The sequence below is a fragment of the Fusarium musae genome, chromosome 11 (genome assembly GCF_019915245.1).
Source record: "Fusarium musae strain F31 chromosome 11, whole genome shotgun sequence".
NCBI classification, from domain to species: Eukaryota; Fungi; Ascomycota; class Sordariomycetes; order Hypocreales; family Nectriaceae; genus Fusarium; species Fusarium musae.
The window spans coordinates 2,109,173-2,136,908 of record NC_058397.1 but is presented as its reverse complement, the minus strand read 5'-3'; the positions used below and the strand labels follow the sequence as shown (position 1 = coordinate 2,136,908).

The window sequence follows — 27,736 nt, the reverse complement described above, 5'->3', positions numbered from 1 at the left end:
AGCCTATCTTCTTACATATTAAGCACAAGACTCCCTAATCGCCAAGTCTAACTGTTCTACGAATCTTATATTACTACACCAAAACCATGTTCTCTTCTCAACAAGAAACTCTTACTATCTCGCCACAAATCAAATGGAGCACTTTACAACAAGGGCAATATGTTAAAGAGAGAAATATTCAACGTCGAGATATCGGCCTCTATCTGTGGCAGCTACTTCAGCTGGTTGCATATCATGCCTATTCTATCTGGCTATTTACATTTAACGACCTTAAGACCATCATCGGTCCTGGTATTCTCTTTGCCCTGGGCACCTCTCCAGCGTTATCGACATTTGGCATGCAAGACGCTGCTCTGGCCGACCTTATCCCCCGAGCGCCTTTTGCTCTCTTGTGGCTGTGGATCAACTTGTTGCCCTTTACTATTGATAATCAGAGACACCCAGGCTCGATTGCTGAAGATCAAATCAACAAGCCATGGAGAACTATGCCTTCTAAGCGAATGACGCCCCATCAAGCTCGGAACCTTGTGGTTGTTTTTTATGCTCTGGCCATCATCACCAGCTATTACATTGGTGGACTTGAACCGTGCTTGTCCTTAGTAGTGCTGGGAGTCTGGTATAATGATTTCCAGGGGGCTGAGGGTCTTTTATATCGCCATCTTCTCAATTCCTTTGGATATAGATGCTTCAACACTGGCGCTCTTCAAGTCGTACTTGGCAGCCGTGGTATCTATTCACCCAGTACGTCGCTACTAGCCTGGGAAGCCCTTGTTTCTGGCATTGTGTTCACCACCATTCACGCAATGGACATGCATGATCAGGAGGGTGACGCCTCACGCAACCGCAAGACCGTACCGCTTGTGGTTGGTGATAATTGGGGACGCTACTCGATTGCTTTCTTTATGACCATCTGGTCAATTGTCTGCCCAGCTTACGTTGGCTGGCCACTTATTGGCTCTGCGATAATATGGGGACTAGGTGGTCTTGTTTCTGCGCGATATCTTGTTTTTCGAACAGTTGCTCAAGACCAAATGACCTCTAAACTGTGGAACTTGTTTATGGTTGGGATCTACTTATTGCCACTTTTGCGGCGGCTAACAATATAGAGGAACTAATTAGGTTCTGCTATCGATGCCTCCACACGCTGCGTAAGCGTATGGATGACCTCATCAAGGGAGGTGCCTTCAGGAGCACTGTAAAATGAAATAAGGTTCTTGGTTAATTGGGAATCGCTAGCGGGCAAGGTTCTATTTTCAAGACATACTCGCGAGAGGCTAATAAACAATCTTTACAGTCAACAGACAGTTAATATAAGGTTATTTGCCAGTCTTGTTATGTCTCGACTACTGAAAAGGCAAGAAAGGTCAATGCCTTCTTTTCTAAGTATAGAATTAAAGTAAAATAAGTATTATTATTTTTAATTTTATTTCTAGGCTATAAAGTTTATTTTAATATATTATCTTAACTATAAAATCTAGTATTTATATATAGTAAATATAAAGTTAAAAGTTTAATTTATAAGAAATATTAAATTTATTAATATAAAGTATTTTTTATTATAAAGTTAAAATAAATACTAGTTTATAATTAATTAAAAGCTATTAACTTTACTTTTTTTTTTTAATTAATATATATTATATTTATTATTAAAGACTTTTAAATATAATAACTTTTTTATATAAATAAATTATTAAAAAGTTAAAATATTTTTATAATAATATTAAAAAAATAAAATATCTTTATAATAATATATAAAATATAGTTTTTAAGTATTTATTAATTATATTTACTTTTAATTTATATTTTTTATATTACTTTATATTATTATATAACTTAATTTAATTTATTACTAACTTATTAAGCTAGCTTTAGCTTATTAATATTTATAGTTTTTTTTTTTAATATTAAAACTTTTATTTTATACTTTCCTTTTTTACTTTTTTTTTTTTTTTTATTTTCTTTTTTTTAATTTATAATAGCTTTTAATTTTTATAATATAATATTTATATTATTAATTTAATTACTTTAATTATATATTTTAACTTTATAAACTATACTTAGTATTAGCTATTACTATTACTTAATTTAATAACTATAATAAAAGCTTATTACTTTATTAATAAGTTTTAATTTTACTTTAAGTAATTAACTAAGTTTTTTAAAGCTTTTAATTTACTTATAATAGTTAGTATAATAAATATATTTTATATATCTAGAAGCTTTATAATATAATTAAAGATTATAAAATTAACTTATTATATTAGTATTAATTTATTAATATATAATAAGTCTTTACTTATAATATTTAAATATTAAAAGAAAGTATATAAATTAAAAATATTATTAATATTAAAATTATTAATATTAATTAAATTATTAATATTAATTACTATAATAAAATAGTTATAGCTATTAATATTAATTATATAATATAATACTTATTTTTTAATATATTATATATAAAGTATTATATATAATATTAAAAAATATAATAACTTTAAAAGTAAGTTTTAAAGTTATATAATACTGCTTTTAACTTTATAATTTAATTAAATAAATAGCTTTAATTTATAAATATAAAAAGATATTTTCTTTAGCTTTAGTAAGCTAAAGGCCTTTTTAATTATTACTTAATTAAGATAATTAATATTAAGGCTTTAACTTTAAAAGCCTAATTTTAAATAAGCTAGAAATTATAAAAACTATTTAAAGATATTATATTATATAATTAATATTAATAGCTATAACTATTTTATTATAATAATTAATACTTATATAAATAGTAATTTAATTAATATTAATAATTTTAATATTAATAATATTTTTAATTTATATATTTTTTTTTAATATTTAAATATTATAAGTAAAGACTTATTATATATTAATAAATTAATATTAATATAATAAGTTAATTTTATAATCTTTAATTATATTATAAGGCTTTTCCTTAATTTAACTACTGTTTTATTATTAATTTTACTTTATCTATTTAAATATAAAGGCAGTTAGTTATATGCCTAGGTATATATATTTAATTAATAAAAGTTAATTTAGGTTTTGCTGACTAACTTATATAAATAGAGTTAACTTTATTTTTTTAATTTTAACTTTTATAAAACTTTTAAAAAACCCCGCTATTACCCTGCCTTTATCTTAAAACTCTATATATAAATATATTACCTTTTTATTATTATAATCTTAAACTATAACTAGCCTATTACTAATTTAAAAGCAGCTCCTTCTTTACTATAATAACCCTTTTAGCTATATTAAAAAGTTACTTTTTATATATATTTAAGCTTATAAAAGCAGTAAGAAAAGCTACCTAGTTTAACTAAAGGGGATAACTTTCTTTTAGGTCTCTTTCTAGGTCTTTAAAAGCTAATAACTTATTATTAACTTAGGTTATATTAATTAAGCTAAAAAGGCTTATATAATAAATTAACTTAATTAAATTATAATTAAAAATAGCTATTTTAATAAGGTTAAATTAGTATTTTAATAAAAAGTTTTTTCTAATAGTAGCTGCTATTATATATAACTCTTTATATTCTTTCTTATTAGCTACCTTTATAATAGGCCTAATAGTTATATTAAGGTTATAGCAGGTTATATAGTAAGCCTGATTATATAGCTATAGGCTATTTTATATAGGTATTATATTAGTAGCTATAATAGATATTAGTAACTGTAATTAATAGAAAGAAAGTTAAGTTAAAGAATATACTTAATAAAAGTATAATAAGTATATTAAGCCTGTCTTTTAACTAAGGTAAAGGAAGAAGGTTAATATAGCTACTAAGGGGCAGTACTTATATTATTTAATTAAGGCAGTAATTATAGTACTTAAGGCAGATAAACTTTAACTAATTTTAAGCTTTATAATTCTAGCTTATTATAAGGGCCTTCCTGTTTAAGCTATTATATAAAAAGTTAAAAGCTTAACAGCCTTAAATAAGGCTAATAGTAATTTAAAAAAAAAAAAAAAAATAAAGCTTTTAAATATATAAAATATATTTATTATATTAATTATTATAAGTAAATTAAAAGCCTTAAAAGACCTAGCTAATTATTTAAAGTAAGATTAAAATTTATTAATAAAGTAATAGGCTTTTATTATAGCTACTAAATTAAGTAGTAATAATAGCTAATATTAAATATAGTTTATAAAGTTAAAATATATAGTTAAAGTAATTAAATTAATAATATAAATATTATATTATAGGAATTAAAGGCTATTATAAAATAAAAAAAAGGAAATAAAAAGGAAAAAAGAGATAAAAAAGTAAATTATAAAATAAAAGTTTTAATATTAAAAGAAAAACTATAAATATTAGTAAGCTAAAGCTAGCTTAATAAAAATTATATTATATTATTTTTATTATAAGACTTTATTAGCTATATTTTATATATTATTATAAAGATATTTTATCTTTTTAATAAAATATAATTAATAAAGTTTTATAATAAAAATAATATAATATAATATTTATTTTTTACTATATTATATATAAGGTATTATATATTATATTAAAAAATATATTAACTTTAAAAGTAAGTTTTAAAATTATATAATACTATTACCTTTAACTTTATAATTTAACTAAATAAATAGCTTTAATTTATAAATATAAAAAAATATTTTCTTTAGCTTTAATAAACTAAATGCCTTTTTTATTATTATCTAATTAAAGTAATTAATATTAAGGCTTTAACTCTAAAAGCCTAATTTTAAATAAGCTAAAAACTATAACCCTAACTAACTTACTTACTGCTTCTCGACATTTGCCAAAGCTCGCATAGCCATTCCAGATATATACTTTGCCAGGCAGACAATATCAGTATAGCAAGCCCCTATAGTGAATATCGCCAGTATGAGGAGTGGCGACGCCGTTGCCAGGTTAAAGATAGGAGCATGAAGAATGGGTATGTGATGTTGGAAGTTCCTGCTGAAGAGTTGCAACGTTTGCAGCAAGTTTACTCGGTTAATTGACCTTGTAACAACGTCCTCTGGCAGCTCCGGGCCCTGGCCCTTGGAGCAGGGTCTGAATCGCGCCGCATTTTGCCTGCAAGGGATCCGGCTGCTCCAGCGACAGAAAACTCAGGCCCGGTTCGCTAAGCCTCCCAGAAGAGAATTCAAAATCTTTAGGATCAACTAGAGTTACCGTTGGTAAGTGCGCAGGCATGTTTCATATGTGTATTTGGCGATGCTTACGCTGCTCGAGCGCAAGCATGACGTCTGGCGCATCATCAAGAACAAATGGTGGGAACAGGGGCAAAGAGGGCACATCGAGGCCCCACGGCAAGTCGCTGTCAAGGGCAAGCTCCTGCGCAAAATGCACCGGTTCAAAGTCGCACTGGGAATCACCGTTGAGCCGACCAGACCCTTCACGTGAACCTTGAGCAGTCATCACTGGCAGCAGATCGCTACCCTCGACTGACCGCTGTGGTGAGGCTTGAGGGATCGCCATTGTCCTAGGACAAGAAACGCCACGGCCAGCATTAGAGGCACCTGGTAAGTTTAAAGCGGGCTGTTGCAAGGTGTCGTTCTGCTGATCTAAATTGCCATTGTAGGCGCAGCTCACACCTTGAGAGATACAGCGATGGCAGAGACGTCCAGAGTCGCACTTTGCCTTCAGATAAGCACAACGATCACAAGCCCGTCTCGACCGTGCGCCCGTGACATGCATGTTTGTCGTCGTTCTCGATTCTCCTACTCTGCAACCCTTGAGGTGACGCGAGAAGGCATCGCTAAAAGAAGTCTGTTAGTCAATCATTGCCAATGAGTAGAGATTTAGCAGCCGCGAACACACAAACCTCCTCGCAAACGCTCTACCGCACGAGCATTTATATGGCCGTTCTCCGGTATCTGTATGCTTGTTAGTATGAGAGCACGATAAGTACTATATGGAAGCTTCTACGCAGCGTATCGTGCCGCTCGAGATGCTCTGCACGGCTGAAAGAGCTAAGACACTTCGTACACGTTAAGGACTTGACTAAGTCACTTTTGACGCAGTTCGCAAGAGCGATGGTGACGGCAGGATATCTAAAGCCAGGGGAGTCTTTCCCCATACCCCGCGTTTTTCCTTCACTTGATGCCGGGGACCTGACCTTGTGAGGTTTGGACTAGTCTAACTAGCTTAGTCAAGAAGCCAACACAAAAGGCAAGTCATACCCGTACAGCCGGCTGTGCGATTAGTGTCACGTGCTTATTGCATAGCTGGCTATGCAGATAAGGCTGAATCTCTAACTTTAAATTAAATATATAGCTACTATTTAATAATAATACTATTTATAATTAAAATAGCTATTTAGAGGTATTTTTTATTTTTATAATTACTTATCCCTTTATATTTTATATTATTAATTTACTATTTAGCTTTTAATTATTATAAATAATATAAAAGTAATATTACTTTTTAACTTATAACATTATATAAAAATAGTTATTTATTTATAATATTAATAATAAAAAAAGAGCTTTATTATATTAAAAAGATTACTAATATTAAAATATAAAAGCTTTTTTTACTTTAATTATAATATAATTAACTTAATAGTATATAATCTCTTTTTTATAACTTAAATTAAATAAAAAAAGTATTATATATAAAATATCTATTATTATTCTTTTAATAATACTATAAAAATAAGTCTTTTATTATTTTTAATTTATATAATAAGTATTTAATATAATAGTAAATTAATTAGTAAATAAATATATAAATTAAAAAATAAAATCCTTTTTTTTTTTAATATAATATCTTTCTTTAAAATATTAAGTAATTTAATAAATATTCTAGCTTATAATATTTCTATTTTTTTAATAATAGCTCTTAATAATAATAACTTTAAGATCTTTAAAAATAATACTTAAATTATCTTTTATTTTATTTTTTTAAACTAAAATGACTAGTTTATTTTATAGCTTATTATAGTTATAAATAACCTTTTTCTTTACTTAAAAAATAGTAATAAAATATATAAAATAATAAGCTTTTTTTTACCTATCTTTTAACTTATTTTTTATAATTAAAAAAATCTAAAAGTAATATAATTAATATAAAATATATTTAATATTAATAGTTAAATAGCTTAGTATATTCTTTTAAAAGCTAATATAAATATTAATCCTTTAATACTAGCTTAATTATATATAATATATAATACTAGCTTTACTTTTATTAAAGCTTTAGTAATTATAGTATTAATAAATTATAAGTATATTATTAATAAAAACTAGTATATTAGTTAGCTTTATAATATAGTTAATTAATAGTTAGCTTAATTAATTTTTAATACTATACTTTTTTAAATAATTTAAATATTATAATAGTAAAATATAGTATATTAAGTAAAGCCTTTAATTTTTACTATAATATAGCTTATACTTATAGTTAAAATAACTATATATACTTTAACTTTATAAATAGTTTAGTAAAATAATATATATATTAATTTAATTAATTTATAAAAATATATTATATAAATTTAATATAGTAAATAATAAAGAAAATTAAAGATATTTAAAATTACTTTTTTATATATATCTAGTAAAATATATATTAATTTAAATTTCTTATTATATTAATATTATTTACTATATTAAAGTTAAAATTTAATTAAAGAAAAATATATAATTTTTTTATTTAATTTATTTACTTATATATATATTTTAATTTTTTATATTTAACTTTATATTATTTTATTACTATTTAATAATATTAAAACCTAGTAAACTAAAATAATAAAATATATATTAATTAATTTAGCTTTTTTTTTAATTTAATAATATATATATTATTTTATTTTAATATTTATAGCTAATTAAAAGTATAGGTATTTTAATTAAAATAATTAATTTATAAGTAATAATAACTTTATATATTTTATTTATATTAACTATTTAATATTATAAATACTATATAATAAAAAAAGCACTTTAATTATATAAAGCTATAATTAAGTAATAAGAAGTATATTATTTAATTAATTATTATCTTTTTATATTTTATTTAATATTAAGCTAGCTAACTATAAGGTTATTTTACTAAAATAATTATATTTACTTTTCTTTTTTATATATAAAAATATATAAGCTATAAAGCCTTATTAGATTATATAATTATAATCTTTTTTTTAAAAAACTAATTTTTAAGTTTATTAACTTTATAATTCCTTTTAAAATATATATTAACTTAATTATATATTTCTTTTAATATTTAATCTTTTAATTTCTTAATATTATAAAGCTTAATAAAAAGCCTTATTTACTTTAATTTATAGTATTACTAATACTAGCTTTTATTATATTTTAAAAAAAGTCTTATAGCTTTTTAATAATTATAATTAATAAAAAAAGTATTAAAAAGTTATTAATTAAACTATACTTTATAAAACTCTTTATACTTTATATATACTTTATATATAGGCTTTTCCTAAGTGTTAATTAGCTATATTTACCCTTAATTTATATTCCTTATATTGCTCTATATTACCTTATAACCTAATCTAATCTATTACTAACCTACTAAGCTAGCTTTAGCCTGCTAATATTTACAGTTTTTCCTTTAATATTAAAACCTTTATTTTATAATTTACCTTTTTACCTTTTTTTTCCTTCTTACTTCTTTTCCTTTACTTTATAATAGCCCTTAATTCCTATAATATAATATTTATACTATTAATTTAATTACTTTAACTATATATTTTAACTCTATAAACTATATCTAATATTAGCTATTATTACTACCTAATTTAATAGCTATAATAAAGGCCTATTACTTTATTAATAAGTCTTAATTTTACTTTAAGTAATTAGTTAAGTCTTTTAAGGCCTTTAATTTACTTATAATAGTTAGTATAATAAATATATTTTATATATTTAAGAGCCTTATAATATAATTAAAGATTATAAGATTAACTTATTATATTAGTATTAATTTATTAATATATAATAAGTCTTTACTTATAATATTTAAATATTAAAAAAAAGTATATAAATTAAAGATATTATTAATATTAAGATTATTAATATTAATTAGATTACTATTTATATAGGTATTAATTACTATAATAAGATAGTTATAGCTATTAATACTAATTATATAATATAGTATTTTTAAATAGTCTTTATAGTTTCTAGCTTATTTAAAATTAGGTTTTTAAAGTTAGAGCTTTAGTATTAATTATTTTAATTAAGTAATAATAGAGAAGGCCTTTAGCCTACTAAGGCTAGGGAAAATATCTTTTTATACTTATAGATTAAGGCTACTTATTTAATTAGATTATAAGGTTAAAGGTAGTATTATATAACTTTAAGACTTACTTTTAAAGTTATTATATTTTTTAATATTATATATAATGCCTTATATATAATATATTAAAAAATAAGTATTATATTATATTATTTTTATTATAAGACCTTATTAGCTATACCTTATATATTACTATAAAGATATTTTATCTTTTTAATATATAGGCTTTTAAATATAATAAATAGTTAAAGTTAAAGTTATTTATAATAATATAGCTATAATAGTAATAAGAAATATAAACTTACTTTATATATTTTTAGCTTTAATAAGACTTTATTTTCTTTTTATAGTATTAAGCTTTATAATTATATTAATATATTTTTAAAGATATACTTTTAACTATTTCTTATAACCTTTTTTATAATATTAAAAATAAATCTATAATTTCCTTAATATTAAAAGAAATAATATATTTTTAATTCTTTTAAATATATATAAATCTTACTTTATATTTAATACTAGCTATAACTTTAAAGCTATATAATAGTTATTAACTTTATAAAGCTTAAATATAAGTAATAATATTATAAATTACTATAAATATTAATATAAATAAAAGTACTTTATTAATAAAGGCTTATTAACTTATATTAATATTATAAGCTTATAAATATAAAATATACTTATAGTCTTTTTAAAACTCTTAATATAGTAAAAAAGACTTTTTTCTATTTATTTTTACTATATATTAACTATAATTAATACTTTATATAATATTTAACTTTAGACTTAGCTATATTAGGCTTTTAATAATATATATATATATTAAATAAGTCTTATTACTTATTTTAAAGCTTATATAGACTTTAGTAAAGCTAACTAATTTATAACTACTAGCTTAATAATTTAAAAAGCCTTAAATAAATTAACTTTAAAGCTTTTTATATAAAATTTAAATAAAAAATAAATATCTTTTACTTAAAATATAATAAACTAATTTAAATATAAATACTTATTTATAAATACTTTTATAAACTTTCTTTTATAAAGGTTTAATTAAGTTAAAAAAAAGTAATTTACTTTTTTTAAATATAAATAAATATATTAATATAAAAAGGTCTTAAGCTTTTTATTATAAATAATATATAACTTTAAATCTATAAGGTTATATTAACTACTAAAAAACTTACTTTATACTTTTTACCTCTTTTTATTATCTTTACCTTTTATAAAGCTACTTATATAAAAAGTTAAAATAGTTTTATTAATATACTAAAAGCAGAATATAACTTTTATTATTAAAAAGTAAAAAATAAATATAATAATATTTATATAAGTAAGGTATTAATTTATTTATATAATTAAAAAGTAAAAAATATTATTAATATTATATAAATCTTATAATACTTTAAAAGCCTAAGTAAAATCTTCCTTTTTTTTATTATTAAAATATATAAATATAATATAAAAAGTACTTCTTATAATATTAATTTTAGTTATATTAAAAAGAAATATTTTATATTTATTAATTTTATAAATATAATTAATTATAAAGACCTTAAAGTATAATTTAATAAACTAGATTAAATTTTAATAAATAAATATAATTAACTATAATTAAAAGTCCTTTTTAATAAAATAATAACTTTAAAAGCCTTTTAAATTAAAATATTAAAATAAAGTAATTATATAACTCTACTTATTAATAAAGTTTTATTTTACTTAAAAAATATAATTTATAAGATTTAAGTTAATAAATAATATATTTAAATTTTATAGTAAGTAAATCTTAATTTACTATTATTTAATACTAATAAAAGTAAGCTTTTTAATTATAAAAGTATTTTTATTATAAAGCTTTTAGTAAGTTATATATATAATATTAGTTTTAATTATAAGCTTATAATTATAATAAAAGTAATAGTTATTAAAGTAATATTAAAGACTTTATTTATTTTTATAAAGGCTTTCTTTTTTTATTATAAAGATCTTATACTTTATATATTAAGTAATATACTTTCTTTTCTTTTTAAAATTAGAAATTAATATATATTTACTTTTATTATAGTTATAGCTAAAGTAAATATATACTTTTTTATTAACTATATAAATTAAATACTTTATTATAAAAGTATACTTTTAAGCTTTTACTTACTTATTAATATCTTTAAAAAGGGCTTTTTATAATAGATATATTACCTTTAAAAGAAAAATATTATTAAGTTATTATTTTATTAATTTAATTATAATAGTAAGGATTAAAGACTTAATATTACTTAATTAAATAATTAAATAAATATTATATAAAAAAAGTTTAATTATATAATAAAAAGTTAATAATTACTTTATTAGTAATATAAATATAATAAGAAGATAGATTAACTAATAGTCTGCTAGCTATATATAATTAAAGAAAAAGGTTATATAGCCTTATCTATATAGCTAGCTATATAATAAGTATATAATACTAATTATATAGCCAGCTATATAGGTATAAGCTGCTAATACAAAACCGGCAAACCCTTAATAAAATTAAGATTATATACCTCTTGCAGTACTATGCCTAGTAATACTTTTAGTTAATTTAATAGTTTACCTTTTTTCTACGCCCCTCTTGCTGTCGTACTGTATTCAGCTGCTAAAATCCTTTATTATTAGTTATACGCTTTGCCAAGCTGTGCCATATAAGCCGGATAATCAATCTTCCATTCCATACTGTAGCTAATTGGCTAAAGCTGATATTAGTCAATTATGCCTCATTACTTATAAGGTGTATTTCATGTTGGCACACAGAGTCTTTCCTTCTTCCTTTATCTCCTTTCTCTTGCCAGACTGAGTCCACTTCAATCTCCCCTCGAGAGCATTATGGCTTCTAGTAACAACGCTGTTTGGGTCGTTACTGGCGGCAACAGAGGCATTGGCCTTGGCTTCGTCAAATCTCACATTGCTCGTCCCTCCGTTACCGTCATTGCTACCGTTCGTGACGACCAAGCTCGGACAGCTCTCGAAGATGCTACTGCCGATCTAACCAGAGGCGACGGCGCAATCTTGTCTATTGTCCAATTGGACTTCACCGCCGCACTCCCCCCTGACCAGATCCGCAAACTGTTTGACATTGATCACGTCGATGTTCTTATCAACAATGCTGCGGCCAGCTTCAAATCCTATCCTGTGCTCGAAATCCCGACCGATGACCTCCGCTCCGCCTTCGAGATCAATACAATCGGCCCGCTGACGGTCGTCCAAGGGCTTTGGTCCTTGTTGCAAAAGTCATCTGCTCCCAAGGTGGTCAACGTTTCATCATCTGTTGGCTGTATCACCTACCATGAAGTAGTCGCTGGTGCATATGGACCCAGCAAGGCTGCATTGAACTGGCTTACACAGGCTCTGCATTTGCAGAACGAGGGCTTGGTTGCATTTGCACTTCACCCTGGGTTCGTCAATACGGAAATGGGCGAATCTGCTGCTACGGAGTGGGGATTTCCTCATGCTATGCTTGAAGGTGTCGAGGAAGCGGTGGAGGGTAGTCTTGGAATTATTGACAGTGCGACGCGGGAGAATGTCTCTGGCAAGTTTATTACTTCCAAGGGACAGGAACTTCCCTGGTAAGCCAGCTCCCTTTGGAAAGGATTTGTACATGCCTCAAGGAACGCCTGGAGAAAGTTAATTTAGCTATACTTTCAATATAATCGCGATGATATTTAAGCTCTATATCGCGTTGCTCTGGACTTTAATGCTACTACTACATGGATATACTAACATTCTGCAACCCTAATGGCCATTCCCATTTCCCTATGCATGTGATTCGACAGTAGATCGACTATCGTCCTGTAACCCCTATTTATCGCTATCGAAAGTGCTGTGTCACCTCTGTTATCAACCGCCTGTATATCAGCTTTACCTGTTTTGAGAAGTATCCCCATGGCCTCCTCGGCACACGTCTCAGCAGCATATATCAACGGCGTCCTTCCTGAAGGATCCTTCGTGTTGATATCGTACTTACCTGATTCATGAAGCATCTTCACCAAGCTGGTATTTCCTTTTCCGATTGCCCACCAGAACAATCTGCTTACAATGTCGTCGTCTTCAGGGAGAATTTCAAGCCCAGCAGAGTCGACCATGAGCTGAATTATGTGACCCTTTTCGTTTTCAATAGCCCACGACAACAACCTCCGTCTGACCACATCGCCTTCCATGTGAAGGTCGAAAGAATCTGACCCCAGTAGCATCTCGATAATGCCATTTCTTCTCATATCCATCGCCCAACCAAAAGGTGATTTCCACATCATTTCCCCGTGAAAACTGACTTTACCACTATCCAGAAGAACCTTAATAACGCCTTCGTTGCCGCTCCTAATAGCCCAAAATAGTGGTGGTTGTCTTTCATATCCCGCCTGATTGATATCAACCATCGTTTCACAAAGTAAAAACCTCAGCATTCTCAGGTTTCCACTCTTGATCGTCCACCAAAGGCATTTTTGAAACCTACCAGGATGCCACTCAAGGCCACCTGGATCAGATCCATAAAGAACTTTAACCATATCTCGGAACGCATCTATGATAGATCTCGCAAAGCTTCCTACTCCTTCAAAACTCTCAGGTTTGGAGGCAGGGTTCCCTGTATTAAGGAGTAGCTTGGCAATAGTCAGGGACCCAAGCTGAATAGCGAGAAAGAAAGGGGTTTTTCCATCTTTAGCTCTGACGCGAGGGTCGGTCTCCTCTCTTCTAAGAAACAATTCAACCATATTATCATCCATTCTCTTGACTGCCTCCAAAAATGGTGTATCCCGCTCTCCCCAAGATTGATTGACCATTTCTATGTTGTCGGGGTCGAACTCCAACAAATCATCCACAAATGGAAGTTGCTTCATGTCGATAGCTCGGTAGAGAAACCGCTGCAATGCCAGGGTCCCTTTGCTCTCTTCCACAAATGAATAGGCCAGGTCAACTAGAGCACGGAATATAATACTATCAAGAGCTGTTAAGCCTTCGTTATCCGCCAAGAAAACTGTCCGCGGTGAATTCCGAAATAAGGAGATCGCGATGTCGAACTGCTCGTTCTCAATAGCTACCAGTATTGGAACTTTATTGGATTGGTCTCTCATCGTTGCTGAAGAACTGTGTGACACCAAAAGGGTTACCAACGTCGTTTTGCCCGCACGCGAAGCAACAAAAATCGCCTCTTCGTCCTCAGCATCCTCTCCCTCTAACTCATCGAAGTCGAAGTAATCATCAATTTCGCAATTTGTGAACCGTCTTGTGTTCGCACCAGCTCCAAGCAGATCCTTAAAGAGTTCCAGTAATTCCTGGTCACCATCCTTCGTCCGAAGTAAGCATTGTGTTGCAAAGAATACAGCGCCTTCAAGTTTGGAACCCCCTTTGATGAGTTGAGATACGAGCTCTTTGTCTCTTTGACTTATGGCATAAAACACGAGCGACTTCTCAAGTCTAACATCAGCACCTGCGTCGATCAAGGCTCGAATTAGACTATCTGCTTTGATGGACACGGCTAAGCTCAGAGGAGTTTCGCCATCAAGATTAAAAGTATTCACATGACCGAGGTATTTTCGTGGTACTACAGTACCACTTGGACAGTCTTCTGAAGAAACAGAGTCAATCTCAGTCTGCCACGCCCTCGAGCGTTCCAGTATCAAGAGGGCCAAGTCTTGGTAGTCTTCTCGTATAGCAAGTTGAAGGGGTGTGTTCTCTTCAACATCAGTGGCATCCAAGGGCGAACTGTCCCGCTGTAGCAACTCATCCAGCAAGCTAGGTGAAGCAAAGGCTACGGCAAGGTGAAGTACGGAGGCACCGTGGAAAGGCCACCCTCTAGGCGCATGAGTGCCCTCAGGGTCCATTATCCTCCATATTCTTGCCAGCATCCCAAGGCGTTCGTACTGGTTCCATTGAATGAGTGTCACCAGGTCAGCCTGGCAAATAGCTCCCTCCTCAACCCCCTTAACATGGTCGAGGAGAAATGTCACTCCATATGGCATTAGTGGGAAAGTCGCTGAGAGTTTCTCTCGAGATAGGTCGTTCGCGTTGAGGATCTCATCCAAGGTCAAATATCTGAGAAAAGACCTCGATATCTCATAGTGGCCGGCTGCAGGTGGGGACATAGATGACCTTTCGTCGATATTGGTGAGAAACCTCTGAGCAACAAAGTCTGCAGCAGATTGGTGTATGAATTGAGCTTCCCGGCTCCATTCTTCGCCTCCGAGCTCATATTGCTCATAGACGTCACGATTCTGGAACTCAACGAGACCCCTGGAGATATGCCGGACACGCAACTCGAACTGAGATACGGAATCCGACCAGTTACAATGAGATCTGAGCTCCGAGACTGTTGCATAAGGCATGTCTTTATCAGTTGCGAGTGCCTCTCGAAGCTCTTGAGCTGATAAGGGTCGTTTGGCATAGAGGACCCACTGAAACAGCTTGGCCATCTGCTTGTACTTGCCCTTGGTCGCTCCCTTCAATATCAAGTCGTACAGGTCATCAAGATCTGGTGGGGTTGTTGATATAATATTCAGCAAATCCTCGGTTCTGGCGCCGGCCATGTCTTCCTCCAGTACCATTTTTGTGATGAGTATAGCCCATTGAAAGCCTCCATGGGCCTTCAACAAGATCTCTTTCTCAATCTGTCGCCGCCTTTCAACGGGCTTAATATCTTCTAGTTGGCCTTCAATGACAAGTCTGATGTCCTGGTCATTTCTCTCTTCCACGTAAACCCTCGCCATCGTCTCATGGCCAAGTATTGGAAAATGCCTCGATGAAAAACAGATCCTGACCATGGATCCCTCTCGCTCAGCATTCTCTGCTAGGCTTTTAAGGGATATTAGCAGATTTCTGGCATGATCCCCAGACTCATCAAGTGCGTCTATGAATATCACCACCGGCATCTCTTTAGTACCCTCAATCAAGAGTCTGGACAAGAACTTCTCCAGTTCTTTCTCACTCCATTGCCAACCGTGCTTCTGCTCATATGATCCGTGACGCTTCTGTTTATCTTGGAAGACTTCTGTGAGCTCCGCGAGGTACTTGGGAAACGACAAGAGCAACGAATTTAGCAAAGCTCGAAATATGCCCAACGGCGTCTGTTGCAATGTTATGCCGCGTCCATGGATGAAAAAGGAAGCGATAACTTCCACGGACTTCCTGTGGCTCATCGTATCAGCTGCAAACTTCATCAGGGTCGATTTGCCTGTTCCAGGGCATCCTTTGATCCAGAAGAGCCCGCGATCTGATTTCATCCATTTCTGATAGTTGTAGTCTTCTAGAAGCCAATCGCAAGTGTCGTTCGCGTAGGAGATCTCGGAGTATCTGTGTTCTTGCTCGGGGAATGATAGCGATTTCAGGCACTCTACATAATATTAGCGGCATATAACAGCCTTTTACCGTGGCTCTTACCCTGCTCGTCATTTGAAAGTTGAACACAAGCTAGAAGACATGTGAGTATATTGAACATTTACCTATCGAAATCTGGCTTCAAACCTTGTGGCCCTTCTCTTATACCTGCAATACCATGCCGTCCTCGTGATACACCAAGTATAGGACGGAGGGCAATCAATACTCTTCGGTACAATTGATCATGGATGCCACTGTATTTCACCATCTCAGAGTGGTTTCGGTTGATTGGGTGCTGCTTTTGACAACCGCAGGTTGCCGAGAACACTTCTACCAGCACTTCGCTGGTGCCAGACATCTCCCATTTGCCATTTATCTAGATGCGGCGTTAGAACAGACAATGCTTCTCGACGTGTAGACGACGCACCCAGATTGCGGTAGGGGACTTTTCTGTCTCATAGAACGACACAACAGTGAGGTTTCTCGCTTTGGATATTTTGCCGAACTCATTTTGTAGGTGCTCGAGAAGCGAAGAGTTCTTGTTGAGGGACTCGAGAAGTGCTCTGTTGGGATTATCCTTTACCAGAGGCACCAGACACTTGACTTCTAAACCTCGATGGGGAACCCCAAAGAAGGCGAAGCCGGAAACGGCGTTTAAGATTGAAAGGTCGGGCCCAAGAGACTCTTCTTTTAACATTCGGACGGTCTATCTGCTGTTAAAAATAGGCCTTCTGAAACATTGTGAAAGCACGAACCTCTTTGATGACAAGCCCACCTAGACTATGTCCGATGAATAGAATTGAGCGAGGTTGGTTTGAGTCCTCATAAGCATTAGTTGATGAAGATAGGGGGGAATATTTGGGTCACATACACGAATGTCCTCAAGGTCAATCTGCAATGTTCTTCCCAGGTCAGTCAAACTTTGAAAGGATTCACTTCCGACAAGCTGACTATTGTAGCCGTAGGTTAAAATCCTTGCATTTGGGATGTCTGATGGAAGTGCATCTCGCAGCCAAACGAAGCGACCATTCTTTTCCTTGAATGAACCCAGCGCATGCCCTCCAAGGCCACAGACTGCAATCAAGCTTTACAGGAACGTCAGCCAAAATCCGCTGATAAATCAATTTTCGTCCACTTACTCAATCTGGCAATCAGTATCGCTTGTGCGATGAAACGGTGTGAAACCTGTAAAGTGTGTGTCGAAAGCAAGAGACCTGCTGAAATCGATGTCGTTATCGCCAGATAAGTCGAAACTCCACTCAACTTTTGTGCGATCGGATAAACATTCTGGAATTGAAGGAAAACTGAGTGTCGCGATCTTGCTATTTGGATCTGTGGGGGAACATGCAAGCGAGTAAACAGTAGGGCTGGCATTGGGCTCGAGTGCAAGAGTCTTCTGAACAAGGCTGCAAACCTCACTCCTAGTCTCGCATTCGAGCGGGATGCCCCGTAGTCTGAAGTTTTTGTGGCTAGCTGCTGCCATTGCTGATGGTGCATGCGCTTCGAGGAGACACTTGCATGCTCGAATGAGACTGGATGAAAAAGATGGAAAACTTTGAATCAGAGAAAGATACCTATGAGCAGGGCCTGTCAGGACTTCGTCTGCGGCTGAAAAGCTGGCATAGGCGCCTGGAATGCCTTGTATGCGTGAGTTAGGGGGTGGATGGGTCCTCGACGAATGAGAGTGGCCGCACACATGCACGGAGGGTTGAAAATAGGCAGAAATGCAATTCTCAGTGACTACGGCTTCACCGACTCTGCGCCACTAACGTCACAGATTTGTCGGCTCAATATTTTATATCATCGTGAAAAGGAGGGTAATGACAAAGTAGGTATTGGACTTTACTATCAAACCACGACTCGTTCAGTCTTTATCAAACGGCGCCTTTCTTTAATAGCGAATTTCCACTCTTTGGCAATTTTCCAAGAAAGCAGAACCCCAAGCCCAATGAGAAGCCCAAAAGAGACCAAGATCGCCAAAACGCTGACACCAAGCGCCAGCCCCTGCCAGTTGGTACCGCCACCTGTTTCAAGTGAGGCCACCACCTGCAGTCCACTCAAAGTCACAGATGTGATTCCGATTGCGAATAAAATCGGTGCATAGAAGCGTGCGAAGTACTGTCCGTATTGGAAGTCGACCCTGTGGAAATATGACTTGTGCAGAATGATCGGGGCATAGAAGTTCAGGCGAGTGAGGCGGATTTGTCCATAGGCATAGCGTAGGGAAACATCCTTATCCAGGATCTCATCGAAATCAGAGGTGAAGTCGCAGAACTGCTCCCAAGAGATACCTCCTGGAATAAGACAAAGAGTAGGATCTTTGGCGATGCGAAAGTCGGATTCGTGCCGGATAAGATGAAAGTATGTGCGTAAATAACCTAAGGCAGCTCTTCGAATACGCACGTCTTCGCTCGTATTGCTACTGCAAAGATGCTCTCTCCAGAAGTCATGGGATCCGATGAACCGTGGAAGAGGCTTGATGAAAACACGATCGTTGATCCATACGAGATGTAGCTTTGGGTTCTCTGTCACGATGATCGACCGGCCTTGTAGTAACTGTCTATGCAATAGCCATATATTTGTGCTATCTTGCTTCGACATCCACCAGAGCTTATCCGAAACCCCATCTAGATCGTCTGAGCAAAACTCAGATGTGAGCAGTTTCATGATCTGATCCCTGTTGTGACGAGGGACGCGGGGGAAGCCTAGTACATAGCTGCTCTGTTCGTCACGAAGCAAAGAATGTTCTGGCGCAAAGGGCGGTTTGAACATAGTGGGAAACATATCGGATATGTCACTGTTGGAAGGTTCTGATATAGATCTCCAAGGATGCCAATTTATTACAAATGACGACGTGGTGTAAGAATATTCATCAGCTCGACGACTGATTATGGGGCTGGAGTGCCATTGAGCCTCAGCGCTTCAGGTCGCAATGTTATTGGCTGATATTCAGTGCCTCGATGTAATTTCAACCCACTGTAATTCGTCCTTCCTGAGATTATTAATGAATAAGTCAGTGTTGATCCTGCCTGTTAGTAGTAAATGCAGTCTGATTTAACCATCTTATCAACTTAGTCAACATTCGACTCAATATACTAAAGCAACACTTCAACGATTTGCATAAGCTACTGTTATGTATACTGCTAAGCTGATAATCGTAGATACTTGACTTAATTTATCTTTGAGCAGGCAGGGCTTAATATTCCTAACCTTGATAGCAGTTTGAGGATCATGGCTAAAGACACTATAAATTACTTCAAAATTAGCTTGTTAGCTGATTGAGCAAGTCTACCTGATTATATCATAAGCCTGGAATGGATATAATTGCAACAACTTGTGTTCCGTCAAAGCCGGTGTCTTTCCGGAGCGGGGAAACTTCACAGGGCTGATCCCCGGCACGCGCCTTTGATCATCATGCCATAGGTGCTTGCAGTTAAATTTCCGCCGGTTAATTAAAGAAAAAACTCAACATTTGAGCAGGGTTAGCTATTGGCGGAGTGTTCAAAGATCGCCAATCATAACGCAGCTCCACAAGACTTCCTAAGGTTATTACACGACTCGCTCGGTTATAAGTAAAGTATGCTACATGAGCATGTTGATCACCAAGAAACTGGGAGCCTCGAGATGAGGAGCAAGATTCTGCCTAAACTCTGGGCTAAATGGGTTTATTTTATGAATTGGCATCGTACATCTTATGAAAGATAATCTCAAGACTCGAAGTCAATGTTAAATGAATCTTCTATGCAACGTATTATCAAGAAGATGCGCTTGTACTCTATTTTCCTCTTCGCGGTACGCTTATCGGTGGCAGCAGATATCTTCGTTGATCGACGAGGACAAGATTACAATACTGGGTCGGCTGGGAAGCCCGTCAAGAGTATTAAAAAAGCACAAGAGCTTGTCCGTGGACTCATTCCGTCAGCCAAAGATGACATTACTGTATACCTTGGCCCAGGTACTTGGGTAATCGACAAGCCCATCACGTTCAAGAATGAAGACTCCGGTATCAATGGCTTCAAGGTAACATGGGCAGGCTCGGAGACAGTTATCTCTGGAGGATATGAGATCAACAATTGGACTGAAAGCCATGACGGGATATGGTCTGCTTCAGTCCCCAAGGGAACGAAGTCCCGTAATCTTTACGTAAACGGGTTAGCTGCTCAGTATGCCAGACGGCAGATCCATAATCGGACGGATTTTGAGTACACGAAAGTCGGAATGACCTGGAACAGCTCGGAGTACGACTGGATCCTGGAAATCCCAGGCATTGAGAATGGCGAGCTCCGGGCCATAAACTCCTTTACCGATCGTGTTGCGCTCATCGAAAAGGTCGGGGATCGCGTGCTTGAGATGAAAAGGGATATATGGGCTAACCAACTCATCGGCTATGACCAAATCGCGGAGCCGTTTTGGGATGGAGGCGTCTGGATTCAGAATGTTAAAGCCTTTCTCACTGACGGCGGACAATTTTATCTTGACAGAAACGAGTCAGCTGTCTATTACAAGCCGTTAGAAGGCGAAAATATGGCTACCGCCTCTGCCTATCTCGGAGTCGAGGAGGTTCTCCTAGTCATCGGTGGAACCTATGAAGAGCCGGTTCACGACTTACACTTCGAGGGAATTACCTTCAAGCACAGCACGTGGCTCAGACCGGATACTTACGGGTATATAGATCAGCAGACCGGTGGTCATATGGGAAATGATAGTCTGTGGCCCAATTTTGAAGCTTCAAGGCCCCATTGGTGGCAGATGCCTAGCGCGATTCAAGTCAGTGCTGCATACAACATCACCATAGAGTCTTGTACTTTTCGAGAGCTTGGAGCTGGAGGCATCGGTGTTGGAAACGACAAGAACGCCCACTTTACGGGTGTTGGGCTCGGGGCAAACAACATTCACATCGATGACAATTATTTCACGCAGGTGATGGGGAATAGCATCACTGTGGGAGGTATACAAGCCGATGCACACCACCCATCGCAGCCGGAGATGCTTGTGTCAGACATCCACGCGTCCAACAACATCTTCAATAACAATTCGGTCCTGTGGTCGTCCACTGTCCCTATCCTTTTCACATACACACAATACTCTTCCATCACACACAATGACATTTATAACCAGCCATATAGCGGTATTTGTCATGGCTTTGGTACGGCCTATACTTCTCTGACGAGTAAGACTGCTAATGGGTTCTAGGCTGGGGAAGCAATGATGAAGGAGGTAGCCCGGAGTACGTCAAGCGAGGCCTTTATAAATACCAGCCGCTCTACGATACACCCACCGTCATGAAGAACAATTTGATTGAGGGAAATTTGATCCATCATTTTGGTCAATCTCATACTGACTTTGGGGGCGTATACACGCTATCACGGTCACCAAACACAACGGTGTCATCCAACTTCATCTATGATGCAGGGTGGCAAGCTCTGTACCCTGGCACGTAACTCACATAAGCCATGATAATTTTGGCTGACACTTGCGGCAGATGAAGCCTCGAGAAATATCACCTGGTACAACAATCTGGGTTTCACCTCGGGGAAGTATTATGCGCCAAACGATTGGATTCCAGAGCAGCTCACCGGATGTATGTGCACTGCCCATCTACGCCAGAGAAGTTGCTGACAGGACCAGGGAACACTGTGGTCGATAACTGGGGTAAGCTCGGAGTTAAAGACAACGAGGTCCTAGATGGCTTCCCAAACCATTCCGGAAGACGTAACAACACGTTTCTACGTAACTACCTTGCACCCTATGTCAATGAAACAAGCCTTATTGCACAGAAGGCTGCATATCGAGCGGGTGTTATTCCGTCAAGACGCCAGGGAAGGCCTGTCACAAACGATCCGGATATCGCGGATGCCTACTTGGATGTCAAAGTCAGCGATGGACATGTCGTTGTTAATGTGACTAACTTTGACGATGTGGACTTCAGAGACGTTGTTTTCCGTATCTCAGGCCCTGGGGTCATGTTCACAAGAAAGTCTACCCCTCGCTCAATCCCGGCCGATGGTTCTGCAGCAGCGGTGTATACTTTCTCTGGTTCCCCAAAGGCGAATGCCATCGCTTGGGTCAGCTATGTGAACCCGAGGACGCGAGCATATAGCAGAGAGAAGCAGTTTTCCGTCCCTATGTAGTGACACATTCAGTCTAGATTGTATGAGCATCAAGAAGTTGCCAGTTGTCACTCATCTGCTTCTCGCAGCGACTAGAAACTTGTGTTGAGGACTTTACTAGCTTCAAAATGGTACATAAAAAGAATTAAATTCTCAAAGTATATACTTAAGTATCTGAAGTATTATTTATTCTGTCTATTCCTAAATTGTACCTTAAAGTGTCTCGAATCCAGAAATAGGACACGTCGTCTTATAATGTGCTTGCGGAGTTTCAACCCTTGTCATAAACTCCGCCTGAAGCCGAAGTCCGCGGCCTTGGCCTGTAGCTCCGAGCATTAGATACCTACCGAACTGCCGAATTGGAGATCAAGACCCGGGGCCAGGCGTGGGGCTAAGCGATGTAAGATATCAAGTCCGCAGATCTCGTGGTTTTAGACATCAGAAGTTCCAGCACCAAGCCGCAAGGCCGATTCTAGCTCACAAAACAAAACTTTAGTCCTCGTCGTTCCTAATCCTATTTATTAGTAACCCAGTAAGGGCTCATTTTCATACAAGAGCCTTTTTCTTTCATCCGATAACAACATAATGTGATACAATAATATTCCTCTGCAAGCCATTATCTCCAAAGCAGAAAGAAGAGCCATAAAGACAGCTATTACAAGTAGCTGAATTCATGGACAAACCCCCTTTCAGTTCAGCCTAACCTCTCCCTGGTATTTTCCCATCCATTCCGGCTTAATGAGCAACACGAAAATCCTAAACCCCAATGCAACACTCATTGCCAATCCAGAAGCCAAGGTCAGCTTGGTAGGATAAATCCCACTGCCGTTCTCCCAAGCCTGCCAAAACAAGAGCGGGAGAGCCATAGCCTCAAAGGAGGCTAGCATCTGATACGTGACTCGCCTCGTCTCTACCGCTCCAGCGTTATTCGGGACTCCAAGCATCATCGGCACCGTCATGGCGGCCAGGCTGACACCGCACAGTTGCATCATTGGGACAGCGTAAGGCGCCCCAGATGGGTCGTCGGTCAAGTACATCCGTTTGAAGGCTTTCTCCGCGTTGAATATCATGGGTATCGCCAAAAGGATATTAAAAGTCGATTCAGCGGCCGATACAATTCGGACAATGGTGCCAGTGGCCGATGGATCAATCTCCACTGGCGCTTTGGCGCCAGTTCCGATGCGTTTGTTTGTGTCTGCCATAGTTATGTTTGGGAAGATAATTGCTAGTGTTTCTTAAATGAGACTGGGATATTCTGTAGAGATGGAGACCTAAGAACCTGGGAATAGGCTATCTTATAAACCTGTTGATGACCAGCAATAGAGATAAATCGTCACCTTGTCTTCAAACTCAAACCGCATTACCAACTGTTGGACCCAGATATTCCAGTGTTCTGAGTAGTCCGGGAAGCCCGGATAGCTGCCATAACGCGAAGATTAACGTCATGCTTAGCGTTATGCTTGACGTTATGCTGTACGCCCCAACCTTAGGGGCAAGGCATCCACCTACCTTTATGCTTAGAAAGTAATCCACAACGATAGCATGGCTGGCAGATATCATCCTATATACGTTAACCTAGCGCAGAGATGTCGATTTCATAGATAATACCGGCAAATGCGCCAATCTGTGATTGTCAATGATATTGGCAAGTAATCCCGATATATGCATTATAAAATAATCGGACCTGAGATATAGATAAACTGTGGCTTGGTGATGCTATTTAGTTTTGGTTAGAAGCTTGAAAGTAAGTAGTAATATCCAGCGTTGGAGTTAACTTGTTCAAATCAGCGGAACAAGATGACACCATCTGACCTATTACTGACTCAGTCACAAAGCACATCTAATCATGAATTTCTTATTGAGTGGATAGTATATGGCTCCAAGACTCGGGGCTACTGGCTGTAGCTCCAGGGCAGGTCATGAGATATATCACAGCGGGAGAATTACAATAACCAGGTTTAAAAACTCAGAGCTCTACAGTTTACACGAACAAGTGTGGGGCCAAGCTTCAATCAGCACCTGAGAATTCCGAAAGTTCCTATTACTAACTCTAGGTTTGATACTAGAGTTCGACATTGGCAAGCACCAGGGCCAGGCGATGACAGGAGGGATGGAACGATGTGGGATGTCGCTTGTGAAGATCCCAGAACCTTTGTCAGCAGGTAGCGTCAGCACCAGCATCTACAATCGGAGACACGAGTATATAAACCGAGTCACAATTCATCCAACGTTATGAGAGAGATATAATCATCAGTGTTTATATCTTCTCTTCAAAAGCACTCATTATGCCCGTTGTAGCTATTGCAGGAGGCACCGGCAGTCTCGGCCGCTTCATCGTTGAAGAGACCATCGCAGATGGCAATTTTGAGGTCATTATTCTAGGCCGAAAGGTTAGTTCATGGTGACTTGGTGTTGGAACTCCCCAGCTAATCATCTTTACTCAGATCAATCCATCACTGGAGAAAGAGCTCGGTGCTCGCATCCTCCCTATCGACTACGCCGACCCCAATTCCATTGCGACCTTACTTGAAAAAAACCACGTAGAGGTCGTGGTTGCCGCGCTAGGTGGACATACAACTCCCGAGCAGGAGATATGTCTTATTCAAGCCGCCGCCAAGTCCACAGTCACCAAGCGATACATCCCCAATGTATGGGCCGTCAGGTATCGTCCTGAGGATTCTTGGTTCCTCAATGCCGCAGCCAAGGTGTCTGTCTTAGATGCACTGGAGAAGACTGACTTGGAGTGGACCGCGGTTGCGAATGGCTCCTTTCTTGATTATTGGGGCGCCCCAAATCTCAAAACCTACCTCGATCCTCTGACTGTAGTTCTGGACATTCCTGCGAGAAAGGCTGCGATTCCAGGAAACCCGGACCAGCATTTGGTCTTTACGTATACTAAAGACGTTGCCAAGTTCACTGCTAAGCTCTTGACGCTGGACAAGTGGGATCCAGTATCTTATATCATCGGCGATAGACTTACGTGGAAAGAGTTTACGCAACTTGCCGAAGAGGTTACTGGTATGAACCTGCAGACTCCTATTACAATTCTTGACTGTAAAAGCTGACAGAACTTGGCAGGCGACAAGTTTGACATTACCTACGATTCACTCGAGCAGCTCAAGTCAGGAAAGGTCACGGAGCTTCCAGGTCACAAACTCGCCTACCCTTTCTTCCCTAAAGAAGCACTTCAAACCATGCTATCCGAGCTCGGTGTTTTTGCGGACCAGGGAGGATTAGATTACCAGCCGGAGAAGACTCTCAACAGCCTTTTCCCAGAGATCAAGGTAACCACTGCTCGGGACGTTTTGGAGATCGCATGCAAGAAATAGTATCATCGTGGCTCATAGAGCTCTTGATAGTGTCTTAGGATATTACTCTATCAATTCATTTTTGTATAGTCGGAAGCATGTCACGCACTATCTTGAGAAAGGATAATAGCCTTGAACTCTTGATAAACATATCGGATCTTGACGATTCAGTTCAAACAAGGCCTGGATGACAGATTGCCGAGTTAGGTAAAGTCGAAACCCTACATCCCACATCGCTTAACTATAAAGCGCCAGGATCCCACATAGCGCATTTTTTGCTCGCCAACAATAGTAAGGCTCACAAGCGTGGCTGACTGAAATATCCTTCATCCCACATCGCGCATCTCCAGCAAATTATCTTCCACATCGACTTACCATTCTAGAATTGCAATGTCTTCAGACTGGTTGAGATTCCACTGCAACTATACGGGGTGCGCCCGTTCATACAAGAAGAAAGAGCATCTCTTACGTCATGAGAGAGATCACTTGAACCTGCGCTCATTTGCATGCCCGCTATGCCCAGCTGCTTTTAACCGAAGGTAAGCATTCCCATCTAGCTCGGTTCCGATTGGTGTATGCTAAATCTATTGAGTGATCTGCTCAAACGCCATGAGGCAATCAGCCACCAACCTAGCCAGGCTTCTGGGCAAGATAAAGAGGAAACGCCATTGACAGAAAACGCAGGATCTGGATCACAAGAACCTGTACCTGTTTCTGAGCTAGGCCAATCTTCTGTCCTCGCGTCGAAATCTTCTCTCAGCACTGAGCTTCAGGGTCTAAACCTGGCTTCAAATCCAACGATACAGTTACTCCAAGAACCACGTCGTTACGAGCTTGAAGCGTCTTACTTTCTGCACTTTCACCCCCACTGGCCTTTGTTGCATAAAAGAACTTTCCTGCAATCAAAGCCTCCCCCAGAACTCACGGCTGCCGTTTTGACAGCGGGACTGTGGGCAATTGATACTCCGGAGACCAGGGACAAAGCCCGACTGTATCATGATGCCTTGCTAAAGACGCTTTCCGAGCAACTAGTGAGATCAATAATCCCAATGAAAAATTAATTATCTAATATATATATAGTTGAAACATCCAACATCAGCCACAGACTCATCTGGACCTCGAGCTGAATTCCTCCCTGCCTTCCAGGTCCTTCTCATTGCATTGATTCTTTGCACCTACCGTCGGGCAGAGACATTTCCATCCGCTTTGATCAATTGCAAGCAGATATGGCAGCTGTTACAATCCTTTGGCGTCTACGATCAAAATGCAATAGATGATAAAAGTAAACATCCGATAGTCCGCGAGTCCTACCAGCGGTAAGCAGCCCACGGTTCCCCTCACCTACAGAGTACTGTACTAACATGGCCAGGCTGGCCCTCCTGCACTTTAAGGTGTATGTCCATCTCAATTCTATATTAACCAGTCATTTCTCCCAGTTCAAGGCGTTCGACTACTTGACGCCAAGCATGCTCAAAGTTCGAATTCCCTCGCCGAGCTTCTACTGGGAACATGATGACGAGTTGCTTCCTCGTCGGAGACACGGAGCTTGTACGGTCGCTGATCTGCTTGATTCATGTAATGAATTGGCTCACTTGTCGGATGTTGTGGCTTGGGACTTTACTCTGGGAATGATCATTGGATGTTATTTGGTGAGACCAATGGGTGAGGCTCATCGTGAGCTGGTGAAGCGGTTGGGTCCATTTTTGTTTCTACATCT

The 27,736-nt window shown here is 36.1% G+C and overlaps 7 protein-coding genes across 7 annotated transcripts; 5 read left to right on the top strand and 2 right to left on the bottom strand.

Annotated features, from left to right (window-relative positions):
* Positions 1–86: 86 nt before the first annotated feature.
* J7337_013829 (uncharacterized protein) lies at positions 87–1,106 on the top strand (the record flags this gene model as incomplete). Its single annotated transcript, XM_044831304.1, has 1 exon — positions 87–1,106. One exon carries the CDS (start codon positions 87–89, stop codon positions 1,104–1,106), a length of 1,020 nt encoding a protein of 339 aa, XP_044674579.1.
* Positions 1,107–12,122: 11,016 nt separating this feature from the next.
* Positions 12,123–12,866, top strand: J7337_013828 (uncharacterized protein; the record flags this gene model as incomplete). Its single annotated transcript, XM_044831303.1, has 1 exon — positions 12,123–12,866. One exon carries the CDS (start codon positions 12,123–12,125, stop codon positions 12,864–12,866), a length of 744 nt encoding a protein of 247 aa, XP_044674578.1.
* A 183-nt stretch (positions 12,867–13,049) lies between these two features.
* J7337_013827 (uncharacterized protein) lies at positions 13,050–15,994 on the bottom strand (the record flags this gene model as incomplete). The annotated part of the gene is made up of 2 exons (XM_044831302.1): positions 13,050–13,085; positions 13,331–15,994. 2 exons carry the CDS (start codon positions 15,992–15,994, stop codon positions 13,050–13,052), a joined length of 2,700 nt encoding a protein of 899 aa, XP_044674577.1.
* A 995-nt stretch (positions 15,995–16,989) lies between these two features.
* On the bottom strand, positions 16,990–18,084 carry J7337_013826 (uncharacterized protein; the record flags this gene model as incomplete). The annotated part of the gene is made up of 3 exons (XM_044831301.1): positions 16,990–17,307; positions 17,473–17,551; positions 17,741–18,084. 3 exons carry the CDS (start codon positions 18,082–18,084, stop codon positions 16,990–16,992), a joined length of 741 nt encoding a protein of 246 aa, XP_044674576.1.
* A 2,279-nt stretch (positions 18,085–20,363) lies between these two features.
* J7337_013825 (uncharacterized protein) lies at positions 20,364–21,794 on the top strand (the record flags this gene model as incomplete). The annotated part of the gene is made up of 1 exon (XM_044831300.1): positions 20,364–21,794. The coding sequence occupies one exon, from the start codon at positions 20,364–20,366 to the stop codon at positions 21,792–21,794; it is 1,431 nt and encodes a 476-aa protein (XP_044674575.1).
* A 386-nt stretch (positions 21,795–22,180) lies between these two features.
* J7337_013824 (uncharacterized protein) lies at positions 22,181–22,732 on the top strand (the record flags this gene model as incomplete). Its single annotated transcript, XM_044831299.1, has 1 exon — positions 22,181–22,732. One exon carries the CDS (start codon positions 22,181–22,183, stop codon positions 22,730–22,732), a length of 552 nt encoding a protein of 183 aa, XP_044674574.1.
* A 2,264-nt stretch (positions 22,733–24,996) lies between these two features.
* On the top strand, positions 24,997–26,040 carry J7337_013823 (uncharacterized protein; the record flags this gene model as incomplete). The annotated part of the gene is made up of 3 exons (XM_044831298.1): positions 24,997–25,101; positions 25,156–25,722; positions 25,780–26,040. The coding sequence occupies 3 exons, from the start codon at positions 24,997–24,999 to the stop codon at positions 26,038–26,040; spliced, it is 933 nt and encodes a 310-aa protein (XP_044674573.1).
* Between the last annotated feature and the right edge of the window lie 1,696 nt (positions 26,041–27,736).